The 21,084-nt window shown below is 33.0% G+C and overlaps 1 protein-coding gene across 3 annotated transcripts in view; it reads left to right on the top strand.

The window, feature by feature from the left end:
• The window catches only part of DDX60 (DExD/H-box helicase 60), a 116,932-nt gene that overhangs the window by 38,019 nt on the left and 57,829 nt on the right, over positions 1-21,084 (top strand). For all 3 annotated transcript variants that reach the window (XM_044224817.1, XM_044224815.1, XM_044224816.1), the window contains 10 exons: positions 1,625-1,730; positions 2,188-2,303; positions 3,595-3,755; positions 8,628-8,874; positions 10,411-10,577; positions 11,128-11,283; positions 12,654-12,803; positions 15,401-15,520; positions 16,712-16,807; positions 20,085-20,200. In XM_044224817.1, the coding sequence (XP_044080752.1) occupies positions 1,625-1,730; positions 2,188-2,303; positions 3,595-3,755; positions 8,628-8,874; positions 10,411-10,577; positions 11,128-11,283; positions 12,654-12,803; positions 15,401-15,520; positions 16,712-16,807; positions 20,085-20,200 (1,435 nt within the window). The remainder of the gene's footprint in view (positions 1-1,624; positions 1,731-2,187; positions 2,304-3,594; positions 3,756-8,627; positions 8,875-10,410; positions 10,578-11,127; positions 11,284-12,653; positions 12,804-15,400; positions 15,521-16,711; positions 16,808-20,084; positions 20,201-21,084) is intronic.

Here is a 21,084-nt window from a genome sequence, read left to right as displayed (position 1 = left end):
AGTCAGTTAAGCGTCTGCCTTCAGCTCAGGTAATGATCCCAGGGTCCTGGGATCTAGTCCCACATAAGGCTTCTCCTGTTGCCAGGGATCCTGGCAGGGATCCTGCTTCTCCTGTTGCCAGCCATTTCTCCTCCTTGTGCTCTCTCTCTCTGACAAATAAGTTAATAAAAATAAAATCTTAAAAAAAGAGAAATATGATTAAGCCATCATCATAACATCATAGAAGATGTCTCCATGTGATGAATTTCAGGAAGAGTAAAATGTCCCCCTAAGGAATGTGAGAAGGAACTCTAATGTGAATTTAGGATGTATCAATATAAATATATTTTTCAGAATATGGGGAAAGAATACATATACTCTTTATATATATATACATATATATGTATGTATATATATACACACTCTTTTGTCCAGATGAGTTCTACCAGACAAAGACTCTTGAGGAAGATCAAATAAGGGGTTTATTGATCATAGAAAGATCAAATAAGGGAGTGGTTAGGTAAGATCAGGAAGAGAACAAAACCAGTGTAGGACATGTTAATGAGCAGGTTTCCACTGTGGACAGGTACAGGCAGATTTTACTGGGACTCTTAGAATGTCATTCAAACCACCTCAGTGATATCTTACCTGAAGAGCAAGATAGCTGGGGCATTTACCTGCAACTCCTGTTACATTTTTGGCTGAGGGCTATCTATGGGCATGGGATCCTTAGCACTTCTGACCTTCACATGGCTGTAAGAAGAAAAGTACTCAGGCAGAGAGTGCAGAGACCTGCAGTAAGAAGGTGTCAGGCAAACAGAAACTGAACATGAAGGGGATGGGCAGAGCAATGACAGCTTACCTATAATTGTGAACCAGGTATAAATAAAAAGGCATTCATTAAGCAACTATTATATATAGGATATATGTTTGATATGTATGGTATCTATCACATGTATGTGTATATGTGTAGATACATATATGTATACATATATATAATATCAAAGAGAATGTAAGAAAATACTGTCATGATAACAAGTTATTTCATTATTATCTATATATCTTCCCCCCCCTTTTTTTTAAAGATTTTATTTATTTATTTGACAGAGAGAGTGAGCACAGGCAGATAGAATGGCAGGCAGAGGCAGAGGGAGAAGCGGGCTCCCTGCTGAGCAAGGAGCCTGATGTGGGACTCAATCCCAGGAGGCTGGGATCATGATCTGAGCCTAAGGCAGCCACTTAACCAACTGAGCCACCCAGGCATCCCAATCTTCCTTATTTTTTAAATATTTATTTCCATAGAAGTATTTATGTGGGAGATCTGAGTGCAAGTTCCATGTTCAACTTCCTTGTAATAAGGGATAATGAAGGAAATAGATATTTAAAAACAGTAAACAGTTGTTTTTCTACCTACCTATATACCTACATGCCTAATTACTGCCTATTTCTTCATACTCTTCTACATTCCAAAATGTTTTAATGTGGGCAATAGCTTTATGGGAAGGTCTGGAATTGATAAATGTAAATACAATCAATGAAAAATGTTTTTTATTTTAAGGCTTTAGAAAATGATGTGTAACGTTCTTATGTGAAAGTCTCACTTTTGACACCGTCTTAATTTTTTTTTTTTTTTACTTGTTTACAGATACCTCCAAAGAAAAGATTCCTAATTTGGGATTTATTTCAATGTCATGTGAACTGATTGATAAATTTGTTGGTGATCTTTTGAAAGACTTGCCTTTCTTAAAGAGGTATAAGACCAAAAATGTCTTAGTAAATGGGTGGAATGGATGACTTACTCATTAAAGATTCTATGAAATGAAACAAATTAAATGGAGTATATTAAATGCAATATGTGTTTGTAACACATAGTGAGTTTAATAGCAAATTTATCAATGTCTTTGATCTTAACTAGGTTAAAATCAATATGGTTTTAATTTTAGAGTAAAATTACTCCAGTTGGATGTTTTTAATTAGTGGATTAATTAATGAATATTTGTTGATGTTGTTGAGATTGCTAGAGATGTGGGGTAGATTCTGGGTTCTTAAGCACCTAATAAACTGTTTTTGGGATTCTAACACCCACATCATATTATAGAAAGAAGAAGGGTGGCTTTAATTTTTATAATATTAAAAAATGAAACCTGTGCTGTGTTCTATTTAGAGGCATGAAATTTAAAATGTGCATACATTTCTTTTGTCTCATAGCGATGATCCTACTGTGACTTCACTAGTTAAACAAAAGGAATTTGATGAACTTGTGCATTGGCATTCTCACAGACCCCTTAGTGATGATTATGATAGGACAAAGTGTCAATTTGATGGTGAGTTATGTGTCTCTGGTGAAATAAATTAAAATCAATTTCATTCTTTTTTTATTTTGTAAAAAAATATCATATCATGAGCCACAAGTTGTATTTCTTGAATGATACTAGTCTACAAGATATTTAGATGTATGTCAGTAAAGACGGTAATAAAAAAGTCCCACTCTGTTACATAGGAATGCAGATGTCCGAGGAAGTGCACCAATACTGCATTTGTCCCCACAAAAACTTGGAGCTGTTTTAAATAAATATGGTTTGCAGTTTAAAATATCTGTGTATTCCTTGACATTCATAATACTAAGGCCCTAGTCTTTTGAGCAATTTCAGCTACTTTCACACCACCCAGTTGATTACATATAACAAGTGCCAGTATTTTATGTGCTTTCAAGCTCGGGATGACTGGAACTGCAAAAGGAGGCCCATGAAACCACTAAAAATAGATCAATAGAGATTTAATTAGGTATCTTGTCCCCTTGGTTCATCCCTTGTCTTCATCTCATGTTTGTCTACCCCTATCTTACCTCCACCCTTTTTCAAGATGATAAAACTTAACTTTCAGAAGAATCTAGGAGGGTGCATAGTAGGCTTGCTTATACTTAACAGCCTGTTTACATAAATAGCTACTAAGACCATGCAAGATGTGAGGGGACCTTTTAGATTAACCATTAATATCTTTCAAAACAGTTTAATTAGATATATGTAGATACAGACATAGAAAAATCAACCAGCTTAATTATCCTCTTAATTGTAGTTTTCTTTGGGTATGGAAGTAAATCATTCCTTGATTGTTGGAATTTCCTGTGTCTTTGGATTTTTCCATGGTGTAAGTGTTTTTCAGCTGCCAAACTCTTGGCTCTGTGGCTATGATTGAGAGTAAGGATTTTTCAAGCAGTGCCGGAAGCCAGGATATCCAAGATAGATATCTTCTTGATTTTGCCTCTATCTGCTTCTTCTTAAACTCAATCATAGAGCAAATAAAGAGGTAATATGCAGAATCTATCATTCTTTGTAGCATGATATTTGCTTTAGGAAGTAAATAGTGAGAGTGTCTTGTCACTTCCATCTTTTATTTTATTTATTTATTTTTACTTCCATCTTTTAAATAAGGAAAAGAGTTATTCTATAGATAAATATTTGCCTGACTTGATTCCCTCTTTAACAAATGTAAATCAGACTAAACTATTATTCCAAACTAAAAAGTACATGTATGGGTGGGATGGTATGAAGGTTTAGTGAGAATGCTTTTGAAAAAAATCAAGTAGTTTTACATTTTAAGTCTTTTATTTTTCAGAAAAATCTAGAGATCCTCGTTATCTTAGGTCTGTGCAGAAGTATCATGTTTTCCAGCGATTTTATGGGAGTTCATTAGAATCAGTCTCTCCAAAATTGGTTGTAACTCAAGCTGTCAAGCCAAAGAGTAATTTCAGTGCACCCAAGAAGAAAAAGGCACATGTAAGTTCTATTAATTCTATCAAATTTAAAACTGTTTTTTGACTTTTCTTAAGTTGCTATTTGTTAAATTCCTCTGGTAATTTCTTTTCATTCTATACTTTTTCTTTTTATATATGAACACTTAGATTATTTTATTTATTTGGTAAGAAAGTCTAACCTCCATATACAAGGTTATATATGGTCTTCTATACATAATAAAATGTATATGTATTTGAAAAAGAATATAAGACAATAGGTTACTAAAGGCTTGGATTTAGAAATGTTGAAATAAAATTAAAAATATAGTTCTTTTGAGATCTGGTCTAAGATGGCAATATAGGAGGTTCCTGAAATCATCTCCTCCCATGGACATACAGAATTTACAGATAAATATAGGAAAATTTTCTGTGAAGGCAATCCAGAAACTAGAGAACTAGTGAGAAAATGAGAAACAAATGAGAAAAATCCCATAATGAAACAGGTAGAAGAAGAGGCTGAAACATACTCTCACTATAAACCCCATCCCTGGTACAGAGACATGCAATTGGGAGAAAACTCCAAAGTCCTAATTTTGCCCTCAGGAGGAAAAGATTGGAACCAAATTTTTGGTCTGGCACCCTAACTTTTGAGTTCCACTTGAGGAACTTTGAGAGGAAAGGGCCTCTCAAAACATCTAGCGTTGAATGCCAACAAAGCTTGCATCCACAGGACCCACAAGACTGTAGCTTGATTATCCCCACCCAAGGCATAGAGGCAGCAGACTGAAATGCTTATTCCCAGTCTTTCCCAGAAAGAGACTGATTTGCATACTTTAAAGTAACAAAAAGGATCTGAGCATACCACTGCAGAAAGCTATCAAGTCACAAAGCAAGAGGAAAAAGAGAAAAACAAAGGAATTGTAAATCAGTCAGAAAAAATTAATGGTCATAGTAAGCCAATACATATTAATAATTAATTTAAATGTTAATGGACTAAATTCTCCAATCAAAAGACATAGAGGGGCTGAATTAATAATAATAATAATTATACCCTACTATATGATGTTTAAAAGAGACTCACTTCAGCTTTATTCAGCTTTACGGACACACAAACTAAAAGTAAAGGGATGGAAGAAGATATTCCATGCAAATCGAAAACAAAAAATGCAGGGGTAGCTATATTTATATTAGAGAAAATAGACATTAAGGCGAAGACTGTCATAAGAAACAAGGAAAGTTATTATATAATAATAAAGGTGAAAACCTGAAAACATGTTCTCTAAGATCAGGAACAAGACAATGATGCCCACTCTTACCACTTTTATTAAGAATGGTCTGGAAATCCTAGTCAGAGCAATTAGGCAAGAAAAATAAATACAAGTTCTCCAAATTGGTAAGGAAGTAGTAAAACTTTCACTATTCGTTGATGACATGACATTATATATAAAAAAAAATTCTAAAATCTTTACCAAAAAAAAAGTTAGAACTAATAAATGAATTTGGTAAAGTTGCAGAATACAAAATTAATGTACAGAAATCTGTTGTGCTTCTATCCACAAATAGCACACTAGCAGAAAGAGAAATTAAGATAATGATTCTATTTACAATTGTATCAAAATACCTAGATATAAATTTTATCAAGGAGGTGAAAGACCTGTACTTTACTTAGTGAAAACTATAAAACATCAATGAAAGAAACTGAAGATGACACACACAAAAAAGGAAAGATATTCTGTGCTCATGGATTGGAAGAATTATTATTCTCAAAATGTCTATGGTAACCAAAACAATCTACAAATTTAATTCAATCCCTATAAAACTACCAATAACATTTTTCACAGAATTAGAAGAAATAATTCTAAAATGTGTATAGAACCGCAAAAGAACCTGAATAGTCAAAGCAATTTTGAAAAAGATGAACAAAACTGGAAGTATCACAATCTCAAATTTCAAGATATACTACAAAGCTGTAATAATCAAAAGAGTATGGTACTGGCCCAAAAACAGACATACAAATCAATAGAAGGGAATAAAGAGCCCAGAAACAAACATGCATATATGCTTAATTCAAGAAAAAGGAGGCAAGAATATGCAATGAGGGGAAAGACAGTTTATAGGTGTTGGGAAAATTAGACAGCCACCTGCAAAAGAATGAAACTAGCATACATAAAAATCAACTCAAAATAAATTAAAGACTTGAATAAAAGACCTGAAACCATGGAACTCCCAGAAGAAAAAGGGGGTAAGCACCTTGACATTGGTCTCAGCAATGATTTTTTTTTTGATTTGACATCAAAAGCGAAGGTAACAATAGCAAAAATAAATGAGACTGCATCAAACTAAAAACTCTGTACAGCAGAGGAAGCCATCAGTGAAATGAAAAAGCAGTCTACTCTATGGGAGAAGATATTTGCTAATCATATACCTGATTATATCTAAATATATATCTAAAATATATAAAGAAGTAATATTACTTAATAACAACACCCCCCAAAACCAAACAATCTGGTTTTAAAAGTGGACTGAGTACTGAATAGAATTTTTTTTCAAGAAGATATAGGAATGGCCAACGGTATATGCAAAGGTGCTCAACATCATCAGTCATCAGGGAGATACAAGTCAAAACCACAATGAAATATTATCTCAGAGATGTCAGAATGGCTGTCATGAAAAAGACAGAAGGTAACAAGTGTTGACAAGGATTTGGAGAAAGGGGAGCTCTTATGCACTGTACTTGGAAATGTAAATGGTGCAGCTACTATGAAACAATATGGAGATTACTCAAAAAATTAAAAATAGAACTACCATAGGAGCTAGCAATCCACTTCTGGGCATTTATCCAAGGAAATGAAAATAGGCTATGGAAAATATATCTGCACTCCCATGTTCATGGCAGCATTATTTATAATAGCCAAGATATGGAAACAGAGTAAACATTTATCAGTGGATGGATGAATAAAGATTATGGGGTATATATGCACAGAATGGAATATTATTTAGCTATAAGAAGGAATTCCTGCCATTTCTGACAACATGGATAACCTGGCAATGCTCAGTGAAGTACACTAGACAAAGATAAATACTGCATGTTATCATTTATATGTGGAATAAAAAAAAAAGATGGTTGCCACAGACTGGGTGGGTGGGGGCAATAGGTAGAGGTTGGTAAAAAAGTGCAAACTTTCAGCTATACAGTGAATAGTGTCTGAGAACCTAATGTAAAATATAGTGACTGTAGTTGATAACACTGTAATGCATCATTAAAATTTACTAAGAGAGTAGATTTTCAATGTTCTCACTTCCAAAAAAGATAAATGTGTGAGGTAATGGATGGATTACTTAACCCAATGGGGAAAGTTCAACTACATATATTTATATTTCAAATCACCATGATGTATACTTTAAATATTTTACAATTGTATTTTTCCATAATAACTCAGTAAAGCTGACATTTTTCAAAAAGTCCAAGCAGAAATGGGGACTTTTGCTTTAATAGTTAAAAAGCAGCCTTTCCCAAGCCCATGTATGTGGTCATTGTTTTTCTTCTTGTGGTGACAACCCCCTTTTTATTTTCATAGCCAATTTTGTTGTTGGTGAAATCATCCAATTACTTTTCCTTTTTCATTTAGGGCTATGAAGAAGTTTCTTTCTTTTTTTTTTTTTTAAGAGGGATGTTATAAAATAGAAAGTTTGTAGCAAAAATTCTCATTATATGGTATAAATTATGAAGACTGAAAATATCCCATTTTTTCTTTTAATTATTAGAAATTAAATTATCTTATTGAAGATAAAAACTCTCAGCACTATATAAAGTGCTCTTCTAGCAACCATTTAATAAGTCTGCATTTTCAGGATATGATAAGCATTGTGCATGGCAAAGGGCCAAGGATCACCCTTTTCGTACTGAGAAAGAATCATGCTGAGTTAACCGAACACCAAACGTTTGGCAGATTAAAACATTAGGAATCCTCAAATAATGTTGATTAGAATTATTGAGAAAATGATGACAAATAATATTGACTTCATTGTAGACAAATTTATATGTTAATTTCATGACTAATCAGAATAATGGAAGATTTATAGAATTCTCTAGTGAATACAATTCTTTAATTTGTTTTTATAGATTAATAAATCAGATTGGTAAAAGTCTAGTAAAGAGGATTCATATTGAGTTTAAGTCAACTGGAAAAGCTTATCCAGATAAAGCAAATAAGTTGTATTTATGTTGTTTCTTTCTATCCACTCCTTTCCTTCATCTGCTTTTGCTTTTCCTCATTCACTTATCAAATATTATAAGCTAAATGTTTTGTGCTTGAAACATACAGACAACTATGACATATTCCTGTTTCAAGAAAGTTAATCTAGATAGATTAGAGAGATAGACAAGTAAAATCATAACTACAGTATATGTAATGAGTACTTTGATAGAGAGATGCCCTGGCAGAGAAGAAATATCTGAGTTAAGCTTGGGAGTTAGGAAAGGCTTCATAGAGGAAATATCTTGAAGGACAAGTAGGAGACAGGGAGATGACAGTGGAAAAATGGAAGAGGAAAATCCAGTCCAGAGAGAGCTGCAGGAAGCAATGCAGGGACATGAGAAAACAGTGACCTGATGTTTCCAATTTTATTAATTTACTCTTTGATTTATAATCTAATCTATACCACTCAGAAATCTATATAGTTATCTGCAGAGAGGCTTTATAGTGATTAAATTTAATTGTCATAAGTTTTTAATTAAGAGAGGGTTTAATTTTAAGAAATAAATACTGAACCTAAAATTGTTCCTATTTAAGAATGGAATGATGGTCAAAATAACCAGTATACGCTTAAAAATATTGTCACATATATGAAATTTAATCTTGGAATATTTCCAACTTGTTTCATGATATGCTTCTTTTCCCCCTTTTTTGGACAGGAGACCAAGGCTGAAATAATTACTAGAGAGAATAAAAAGAGATTATTTGCTAAGGAAGAGGAAAAAGAGGAGAAAAAATGGAGTGCTCTGTCATTTTCTATTGAAGAGGAAATGAAAGAGAACTTAAACTCTGGAATAAAGAACCTGGAAGATTTTTTGAAATCATGTAAAAGTAACTCAGTGAAATTTCGAGTTGAAATGGTAGCATTGACTGCCTGCTTGAAAGCATGGAAAGAACATTGCCGAGGTAAATTTATGTGATTTTGTGTTTTTTGTTTTGATGAACTGGAGAATTAATCAAAGGATGTAATGATGATAGCTGTCATTTATTAACTGGAAGTTTGTGTTAGAAGCCTTAGATTCATTATGCGATTTTATCCTCACAGAATTCCTCTAAAGATTACTTCTTTTATCAGTGAGCAGTGAAATCTCAAAGTAGCTAATATACAGCACATTCCTAAGCAAATTCAAATCAAATCAGTCAAAGATAGGAATAAGAATAACTTCTTATAAAACTGTGGGCATAGTTAAAGGAACCAGCAAAGATGGTGAGGCACTCTGGGAGATCTGTCTCTCATTTTTGAAATCTGAAGTGCAAACATTTTCTTTCTGGGTAAAACTAAAGATTATGTTTGCCAGCCATGTTGAATTCTTCTAAATGTTTCCATGATACCCATGTGCTATACTTTGCAATTTCTATAACACATAGTAGAATAAAAAAGAAGAGACAGGAAGAAGAAGATAAGGGGAAATAAACCTGGGTAAAGGTACATAAATTAGTAACAGATAAATGATATGTGCCATAAGAACTCCAAACTGACAATTCTTCCCAGTAACCTAGTTGATCTGTCTGTCTCTGGCATCTCCACACTTGAATCCATTTAATACATGGTCACTGGATCATGTCCCCCCCCGCCCCGCCCATTGTGTTAACTTCAAAAGGTGTCAGCCTTTCACTGTGGATTTTTTCACAGTGAGAAGCACGAGATCTGGCTTATATATTTCTCCCCAAACAAGATGTTGTATTAGAATTTGCAGCTGACTCCTACTAAGAAAGATCAGAATTAAATGGTTTACTCTCCTGAGGGGAAAAATTCTATATTAAAAATTTTTTTTAGTCTCTTGTAGTATTCAGTAGGTATTTGGTAATAATACTTGTTAGATAGCTAAAACATAGGTTTATTGGAAGAAATTTGAAATTAAAAACAGCTCTAACATAGTAAGTATGGAAAGGTTAGCAGTTAGGAAGAATAAAAAGAATGTAATAACCATGTAGAAATGAAGAATAATTAGCAAACTCTGTATTTTTCAGTTGTAATAGACTAATTGAAAACCTCCAATGACTGTACAAAATAATTATCTATGGTCAACAGTAGGACTCAATAAATTTTGCAAAGTTTTTAACCAGATATTTAAAGTCATCTAAATATTTTTTTTGATGATAGTAGAGATGGCATGAAAATAATAGGTAAGAAAATATTTGTTGTTCCCCAGAACACTTAATACAACCTTGAGCTTTAATAATCTTATTACTATCATGAACTATAAGACTTTTCTCTGTCTACTTTATTTGCACAGCTACTTCCCAGTTATCCATAGAAATGATGAAGTAGGTATAGGCGCACTTTAATTATATTTTACCTAGTCATCTGTATTCCAAAAACTATATAAATGTTAAATAAAATAATTAGGTCAGATTGATAGCCTGGATGACTAATCTTGGATAATCAAACATTATTTTTGATGGTCTTTATAAAAATTATATTGTTTATTATTTGCCAAGGTGAAACCACGAAAGATTTAAATATAGCTGTTCAAATGATGAAAAGGATCCATTCCTTGATGGAAAAATACCCAGAACTTTTGCAGGAGGCAGATCAGCAACTCATAGCCAAATGCCTGAAGTATTTAGGATTTGATGAATTGGCAAGTTCTTTCTATCCAACCCAGGTAATTTTCAGAATAGCTCATTTTAATAGAATAATTATGGGTGTACATAAAGTGTCTTGCAAATGCAGTCCCTTCTTCTAGATTTTTTCTTTTTTTAACTGACAATATTTACTCCTATGTTCGATCATTGCTAGTAATTCAGCTGCCCAAACTTGAAATAAACTAGAATTAGAAAACTGATACAGATACTTGTCTGAACAAACAGATGCCAGATAATTTCTGCAGACCCTTTAAACTAATACTGTATTTAATTCTAACAAACAATTTAAAAACTATATTGTGATGGATTAGTTGTCTTTAAGTGTATTAGATTGTAGCTACAAATACCATAATGGATATTTGAAAATCTTGATGTCTGTCAATGTACTCACAGTTAAGGTGGTGATTGAGGTGGTAAAGAACTTCATCAATAAATACTACAAAATTGAAAAGACGGTAAAATGCTTTTCTTGTAAAAAGTACTCAATAATACATTAAATTAATTACTTAATTATTTAAATAATGTTGTAGTTTAAAATAACTCTCCAAATGGACTTTTGAAATAATGTAGGTTGCAAGAGATGACATAAAGAAGAAAATAGATAAATACTCAATTGGCATTGGGCCAGTTCGGTTTCAACTACAGTACATGGGCCATTATTTGATACGAGATGAGAGAAAAGATCCAGATCCCAGAGTTCAGGATTTTATTCCTGACACATGGCAGGTAATAACTGAATGAAACAAAAATCTTATTTTATTTGTATTTTATCATTAAATGTAATGTCAGGACCTTCTCATTATTGTGGCTTTACATATTATATTTGTCATGAACTTCATATGGAGTCATGTTATTTAAAATTATTTTATCATTGGAAATGATGAAATGGAAAGTCTTTTCCATTTAAAGGAAGTGAAATTTTCATTTTGTTCATTTTTTATAAATGGAGGTACTTGGATGAATTCACATACATTTTTTAAGTTCTGTCTGTGTTATCCAGTTATATCATTGTGGGACAACCTCCATGTTTTCCCTGTGTCAATAGGAGATTTCATATGTAAATGCACACAGAGCAGTTTTGGTAGTTTAAACAATATAGCAATTTTTTTAGATATTCACACGCTATACCTGTCACCATAATAGCCATTCTTCTATACATACATGGAAAATTGATGGATATAAAACTTGGGGTAAAATGGTATGTTTCTGCTTAGATTAAACCATATAAAATTGCTAATAAATGAATGTATTTACCTACATACATGCAGTTTCATAGGTTCAGTGTACTAGAATTCAAATTCAGAATATGACTTTATCTTTCTTATGTTGATGATAGTATAAGATCTTTAAAAATTCCTGCCTCCTTTTCAGGAATGGGAGGACCTGTTCCGTACTTTAGTGTAGGACACAAAGCTGCCAAGTGCTCTTTATTAATTCCACACACATTTCAATTATTCTGTGTCCATCTAATTTTGAGATGTGGCCCAGTGTGGACCTACATTAAGAGTGTGCAGACAGGTTTGGGGATATTTATCCATCTTCTGCCCGTCATAGATATCTTTGATTCTTTGATTAGTCATCATTTTGATGATTAAAAGCATAAACTGAAGGGTTGAAGTTTCTTGTGCCCTCCAAAGTAGGTAACTGACATTCTTTTGTATGTAAAGAAAAGATAAGTAGTGAAATTATGAAGGATTGATTTTCTTTCTCCTTAGCTATCATTTCACTGTTACAAAAATACACACTGGCTACTTCTTAGAACTTAATTTCTCAAAGCCTTTAGAGAAGCACTCTACTGAATCAATGACAAATACTTAGATAAAAAGAAATCTTCTCAGTGACGAGATATTTTATTCAGGCTCATTTTCCATTTTTCACACACAAACTCCCCTCCAGATGCTCAAAAGCATAGCAATCCTGTCTTCTGAGAGAATGTTATGAGTTTTTCAGATTTTCTTATCTGTTTCTTCATGCATTTTCAACTCCCCATCATTCCATATGAAATTCAGAAAATTATAATAGAAGTGTATTCATCGATTTGCTTTGGTAACATGCTGTTCATATTATTGATGTGAATGGTTCTCTGAACCCTGCAGCGAGAGCTCCTTGATGTTGTGGATAATAATGAGTCAGCAGTGATTGTTGCCCCGACATCCTCAGGCAAAACCTATGCTTCCTACTACTGCATGGAGAAGGTGCTGAAGGAGAGCAGTGAAGGAGTGGTGGTGTATGTTGCACCAACAAAGGTAGCCCTCAAGTGACTTGAATTTTCTTTCATTCCTAAACTTTTCTTTTAAAATAATGCATGTACTCACACAGTGAATCTATTTCACTTTATATTATTTGTTTATTTTCTAGTTTTATTGATCTACAATTGACATATAACATTGTATTATTAAGGTGTACCACACATAATTTGATATATGTATATATTGTGAAATAATTGCCACAATAAGTTTAGTTAACATCCATCACCTTATATACTTACAAACTTTTTCCTTATGATAGGAACGTTTAAGATCTATACTCAGCAACTTTCAAATATGCAATGCAGTCTTGTTAACTATAGTTTCCATGCTGTACATTACATATGTACTACTTATATATATTGTAACTGGAAGTTTGCACCTTTTGTCCACCCTTACCCATTTCACCCACTATCTCCAACTCCTACCTCTGGCATCCATCAATTTGTTCTGTTTCTATAACTTTCACTTTATTTTGTGACCTATATTTTCTCCTTCCAGTTTTAGAGGCCAACGTAACTCTTTTCTCAGAACCATTGTGAGGAAAAAGTCTGGTCTTGTGATTTTGTCATTCAGCATTATGCTTACTTTGAGAGAAGCACTCACACTTTGCTGGGCAATATTGAGTCACTTAGGAATCTAATATTGGCTTTGCAGGGTTTATGGAATTTCTCTGATTTGCTCTTGGGTATTCGTGACTGGCCTGTTTCTCAAGCCAATTTGTTTTGTCATATTTCTTTTAAATCTATTACTGCTTAATGTTAAATTTAAAAACAAAAAAATATGATTTTTGTCATTAAGGAGAAAGTTTGACTTTCAAGAAAGTGTACGTTTGCATATCCTCACTCATAACCCTTGTAAAGTGATTACTCTTAGAAAAGGCACATTGAGTTTAAATAACTTTAATTCTATAGATTAAAATGAATTCAGACTCCATTTAAGCTTCTAGGAAAAATTTAGTGAATTGTGGTCAGCCTTAGAACCAGATTGACCAATATGATTAGTTGAAATGAGCACTCTATTTTTTATTGTAGCTTTTTTTTGTTTTTCATGGCTTAAAAAGTGCTCATTGCTGGAAATTAGTAATATATATAAAAAATTAACCTAGCTAGAAGTAGAATTTTAGTAGCAACATGGTTACTTTTTGCCAAATTACTCTTTTAAAAGTTCAAATCCATTTTTATTCCCACCGACAGATATGGCAGTGTGTATTCTCTTATCTTCTCTAACATTTCCATTATTATTAAAATGTTTTGCTGTACTAACAGGTAAAAACTGCTATCTCATATTTAAATTTGCTTTTCTGTGATCACTAGTCATTTGGGTATCTTTATGTGATTTTGGGCACTGACATTTTTTTTATTCATGAACTACTTATAGATGCATTTGCCCGTTTGTCTTTTACTTTGGGGGAATTGAGATTGTCTTTTCATTGATTTGTTTTGTATACTAAGTACATTGCTCTTTGTGTATCATAGCATATACTTTTATTGGTTATTTTGTCTTTTTACTATGTTGAGTCATATTAATGAGAATGTTTTGTTACTATCTTTGTGTACTCAGGTCTATAGTATTTTCATTTAATGTTTCCGTGTGTGCTCAGATATGTGAAAATGTTCACTTTTTAGTGTCTTTATGCTTATGTTTTAAAATTTATGTTTTATGGGTTTTTTAAAAAAGATTTTATTTATTTATTCAACAGAGAGACAGAGATCATAAGTAGGCAGAGAGGCAGGCAGAGAGAGAGAGAGAGAGAGAAGCAGGCTTCCCGCTGAGCAGAGAGCCCGATGTGGAACTTGATCCCAAGACCCTGAGATCATGACCTGAGCTGAAGGCAGAGACTTAATCCCCTGAGCCACCCAGGTGCCCCTAAAATTTATGTTTTAATCTGTGTTACTTTTGAGGGGGGCATAGAGTATAAAATAGATGTTTACAGATTCCACATACTCAGATTCCACTAGTCACCTGATCCTAAGTATTCACGTATATATTCAAACTTCAGATGTCTGAAGGTAGTTCCCAAATAGAAGAACCACATATCTATCTGACAATCCTTCACTTGGTCTTTCTTCTATAGTAGACTCACAGCTTCTTTCTAAGCCTTGGTCACACAGGTGTTCTGATATTTGAGCAACATTTCCTGTTTTTTTCCTTCTGATTAAGCCACATTTCCCCCCATTTTCCTTTAAGTTGAGGTTTATCAATGTGGTTCACATGCTTAGTCAAATATCTCAAAGAGCATGTTAGTGTATTTAGAGTAGATGGGCATAAGAAAGGTTCTGTTAAGCTTTCTTTTTTTTTTAAGGTTTTTTAAAAATTTTATTTGAGAGAGAGAGAGTGAAAGAGAACATGAGAGGGGAGAAGATCAGAGGGAGAAGAAGACTCCCCGTGGAGCAGGGAGCCTGATGCAGGACTCAGCTCTGCATGTCCAGGATAATGACCTGAGCCGAAGGCAGTTGCTCAACCAACTGAGCCACCCAGGCACCCCAAGCTCTCTGATTTTTAACTGTACATATTTTTAGACAGTTCCTGTCATTCTCTGAGGTTTCATCTGTGCTTTATTATGTGATTATTGAATTTCTTCCCTTGCCAATCAGGCTCTTGTTAATCAAGTGGCAGCAACTGTTCAGAATCGTTTCACCAAAAATCTGCCAAATGGTGAAGCTCTGTGTGGTGTTTTTACAAGGGACTATCGTCACGATGCCCTAAACTGTCAGGTAGGTTATATTAATTAATGCATTTGTTATCAAATTATATAATAGTACTAATATATTTCTCTTTCACAAAATTCAGCATCTTCACAAAGCCTCATGGAAATAATTTTTTGAATTTGCAAAAGATAAAATGGCTTTACAGAAAATTTAATATTGTTACATTCCAAAGAGTTGAGAAATAGCACTCATCTTTCTCTAAGAACACTTGGGTTTGAACTTCAGATTTCAGTTATAGTTTAGTACATTATCTTGGTTTATAAATGGATTAAAAATGATCTGAAGAACCCAATGCTATAAAAAATTAATAAAAAATCTCTAATCAGAAAGACTTTTTCTTGATAATCAGGATATTCTCACTTTTCTTGATGAGTAATATACTCATAATTTAAAAAACGTATTATTGATAGAATACCTGATGCTAAGTAAGCCATAGATAGTCTTCCTCCTTAACAAATTCATAAATACATAATTAAGACTGAACAAAAAGTGAAAAGATGATTATAGTACATAATATAGTATATAGTATATAGTATAGTATAGTATATAGTATATAGTATAACACATGAAGATGTGTTACCCAGATTGCCTTTCAAGGATGGACTTGCTGCCTAGATGTTGGGAGAGTGGTGAAGACAAATGCCAGCTGTCAGTTCCTCTAGCTCTGCCTCCACAGTCTCTGTCCTGTGGTTGAGCTAGGCAGGGGTATAAATGCTGGGACATTTTGACCTCATGTGGAATAGCTCTGACAGCCAGTATTCGCTCCAGAATTCTGTACCAGGTTCACCAGGGTTTCATCAGGCCTGTTTTGAAGTATAACTTCTCCCTCAGTCCAATTCTTCTTCTCCCCATATCCATAGTTGTTGATCCTCTATAGACATTTTTTAAACAAAACTATCTCAGGGTCAGATTGAAGAAATAAACCTTGATGATTAACTCCATTTGTATTATTTTGCTTATAAATAAGAATTTAAACTTCAAATATGATATTTTACCACTTTGACTCATAAGAATTACAGTTTTATAAGGTTTAACCTAATATATCACAATTTTAATGAAATATTCTCAGAAGTGATATTATATCATAATTATTAGCAGGCATATTCAGGAGTTTTAACTCTATTTTTCATATTCTTATAACAAAGTCTGCACATAGTAAAGTACTCAAAATTTTTGTTTATACAATGTTATTTTTAGGTACTTATTACAGTTCCTGTCTGCTTTGAAATTCTGCTATTAGCTCCTCATCGCCAAACGTGGGTGAAAAGGATCAGATATGTTATATTTGATGAGGTAGGTTTGGTATTATTTCTCTAGGTTGATTTCCTAGTGTACATAAGTGCTATAATGAAGATATTTGGTACTTTAAGACATTTATCCTTTTGTACAGAGTTCAGGTTGTTGGGGGTACTTCCTTCTGAATGGTTTCCTCAGTGAATCATGCTGTCTTTTGGCTGCATTTTGCTGTTATGACTCAATAGGGGATGCTGGTATATGCTGCAGAGGTCTGTGTAAGAAGGCAGAATTAACCACCATGACATAAGTTTTCCTGGTAGAGATTTCAAAATCCAGTTTTGACTTCTAGAGCAAAGCATTTTGGTCTCTAACAATGATAGCAGTTATGTGAATTATTTTGTCAGTCATCAAACACACAGAAAACAAATGGCCAGTCAAAACACAACAGAGAGTTTTCCAAAAGTGTATGTTAGGGAAACTATAAAGGTTAGTGTGGTATTCAGAGCTAGTAACTTACCCCTATGCTTAAAGGGACAAGTCAAAAAAGCAGTTACTGATACGCAGAAGGAGATTGATTGAGGTAGCTGTATTGTGAGTATTTATATTATTTGAGGGGCATAGCTAATTCAAGATAACCTTTCAGGAAGGGAGCCAATGAAATAAAGATGTCATTTTCCTTCCTGCTCTTGATCCCTTGCCAAGGCTCTCCATTGGCCAAGTCCAAGGGAGAAAGAGAGCATTGGAGTCTTTGAAGTGAAGCTAGAGAGACCAGGATGGAAAATAATGGAAGTTTATAGAGACAAATGGAAGATATTTATAGCATTTTTACAGTATTTATAAACGTTAAAAATTTTATAGCATTTATAAATATAACATTTTATCCTTATATTCTATTTTGTATTTTTATAAATATATATTTTATATATATCTTAAAATATATTTATATAATATAAAATACATGTTTAATATATTATATATTAAATATATATTTATTAAATATTATATGCTATCTCTTTATTAAATGTTTATTATAGTCATATATTTTATTTGTGTATATTATATATATTTTACTTATATATGTTATAATATCTAATTTATATATAGCATATATTTATATAATATATAATTATGCATTATATTTATATATTCATATAATACATATAAAATATATATTTATTAAAATTATTAATATTCATATTGTATTCATTTATATATAACATATGTTTTATATATGCTTAAAATATAATTTTATATGTAACATATAAAATATACATATTTTATATATTTTATTTATTTAATATTTATATTAAATAATATATATTAAATAGATATTAAATAATATGTATTAAATATTTATAACATTTTATCCTTATTTATTTATTTTAAAGATTTGTTTATTTATTTATTTGACTGACAGAAATCACAAGTAGGCAGAGAGGCAGGCAGAGAGAGAGGAGGAAGCAGGCTCCCTGCTGAGCAGAGAGCCCGATGTGGGGCTCGATCCCAGGACCCTGGGATCATGACCTGAGCCGAAGGCAGAGGCTTTAACCCACTGAGCCACCCAGACGCCCCTTATCCTTATATTTTATTAAGAATATTTATTGAAAGATATTTAAAATATTATAAAAGGATATATTCCTTTGCTCCAAGGAATTTCAGCCTGAAGTGGAAGAAGATGATAAGCTTGTATTTAACTTAACTATTCTTATTGTAAACTTGGAGCTACTAAGTAGGCTATATGTTTTATTTGTTTGATATTGATTTTTTGGTGCTTATTTTTAGTTACTCTGTATATATTGCATCTTGAAGGTTTTGAATATTTCTGTTCAAAATAAAAATTCAACAATTCTCTGTAATCAAGAACTTCAGTTGTACTCTAATTTCAAAACTCTGAAATGGTATGGCATTCCCATACCTCATATAAGTTTTACCTTATATAAAACTTTCCCACCACTTCAAACCCCTCAGATTGAAGTGGTGGGAAAGTTTTATATAAGGTAAAACTTATATGAGGTATGGGAATGCCATACCATTTCAGAGTTTTGAAATTAGAGTACAACTGAAGTTCTGAAAATAAATAAATTGGAAAAAAAAAACTTTCCCAGTTTTATATAAGGTAAAGCTGAAGGGTTTTGAAGGCTAATGCCAATTCTGGCAGGGTCAGAGGAAAGTACTATCTGCTTTTACAAAGCATTCAGCAGAGTTGTATATTATCTAACCAGGCCAAAACCAAATGGGCAGTGGAAAAAAAAAAAAACTTTTAATCTCTGTCTCAGGTGGTCCTTTCCCGCTAATTGCCATGCTTCATAACTTAATCTGTTTAAAGAAGACTACCTTTGAGAATCTTCTCTGAATTGAGTTTAGTATGCCTTATTTGATTAAAAGACATTCATTCATTAATTCAGCAAATATTTAAGGGGTTCCCCTCCCATGCCAGACACTGTTGGTGTTGGGAATGCCCAGGTTCTAGAGTCATAGAGTAATTGAAGAAAAGAGAATTAAACAAGTAAGCACACAAACAAGTACACATATGACTATGCCAAGCCTATATTGTTACATACTGTAAAGGGAAAGAACACTCTGGCATGACTGATAATGGCAGGAAGGCCATAGGAGAGCAACTCTGGAGTGGCAGTCAGCAAAGTCCTTCTAATGATATGCCATTAGCTTGAGCTGTGCAAGCGGAAAACAGGGGTAAAAGCATGTTAAGCAGGAGGAATGATACATGTAAAAGCTCTGAGGTAGGAAAGGTGTGTTCAAGGAACACCAGAAAGTCTAGTATGTCCTAAACAGAGGGGGAGCAGGATGGGACAGAATGACTTAGTAACGAAGCTTGAGAGGCAAGAGGGGGACAAATTAAGTATAATGTACACCCTGTTAAGGAGTTAACATTCTGTTCCATTTGCAAAGGTAGATATTGAAGAAATTTAATTAGGGACATGGACTGATCTAATTAGTCTTTAAGACATTTCGTTTTGGCTGTGATAGAAGAATTAGGGGACATCGAGGAAAACTAGGTGGTAGTCAGGAGGATATTGCAGTGGTGCATCTGAGATATGATGGTGGCTTGGGTGACAGTACACATTGGAGAGAAATGCATAGATTTGAAAGAAATTTTTGAAAGTAAGAAAAATAGGAATTATTGATGGATTGGTTATGGGGATTGAAGAAAATTTGTGTCAAGATTTTCTCTTACCTGATTTGTGGATATTTATATAAACTTGGCATTGTCAATTGAAGGAACATGAAACTGTATATGGTGATTTGAGCTTCTGTGTCTTATTTTCATTTGCTATTTTAAAATCAGCTTTTAAAAGGAGAATTTTTTTAATAGGTCCATTGTCTTGGTGGAGAAATTGGAGCAGAAGTCTGGGAGCATCTCCTTGTCATGATCCGATGCCCTTTTCTGGCTCTTTCAGCTACCATAAGTAATCCTCAGCATCTCACTGAGTAGGTATTATGTTCCAATTTGGATAAATGCATTTCAGTTTTAAATTTTATACTTTCTATATAGGTTCTGGAGACTTTCCTAACTTTCTGGTGAGTTTATTAACTTATTTCTGGCTGTTCAAGCAACAGAGCATCTACCACCCTTCTTGGCAGGTGCTGAGAATGGCCACACTCAGTAAAGGAAAATCAAGGACTGTCCCAGCCAGATCTGCTGTTGAGTAAAAAATTTCTTCGTATGTCAAAAAAAGTCCACCAGCAGTGATAGATTTATGTTCCTTTTTCTTCTGTCCTTTAGCAAGAAAGAAAAAATGAAATAGTATAATGACATCCCCTGCCACAGACCTTGAGATTTTTTCTGTTGTCCCACTTTGTAGATGTTTAGAAAGATAGCAAAACCTTACTAATTGAAAAGCCCATATCATTTTGGGCTAGATTTTTGCCTCATTGCTATAACAATTATAGCAAAGGCTACTGTGTGTCATACACTATTCTAAGTGTTTTGCAAATAGCAAATTATTAATATTAATAATTAGTATTTCAATAATACTAATTTAATAATTAATATTGATAATTAACATTAATAATTTATTAATACCCAACAACCCTTATGATTTACTATTTCCATTACTACTATTGATTCGTATTTCTACTACTATTATTATTTCCATTTTTATGGAATGTAATGTGGAAAGTGAAGTACAAACAATGTAAGTGATTCAACCAAGAGCATCAGACGGCAATAAGGAGGCTAGAATTCAGTCTCAGGTAGTCTGCCTCTAAGGCCTATTCCTTTAATTATAATTTTTAAGGCATCTTTATTTAAAATATTTAATGTCACAAGAAGTAGCATTATATTACTGTCTGTATAATATGTAAATTTATTT

Source organism: Neovison vison, chromosome 11 (genome assembly GCF_020171115.1).
Source record: "Neovison vison isolate M4711 chromosome 11, ASM_NN_V1, whole genome shotgun sequence".
Lineage (NCBI taxonomy): Eukaryota > Metazoa > Chordata > Mammalia > Carnivora > Mustelidae > Neogale > Neogale vison.
Note: the sequence above shows the minus strand (reverse complement) of the source record. Positions and strands in the feature narration are given on the sequence as shown.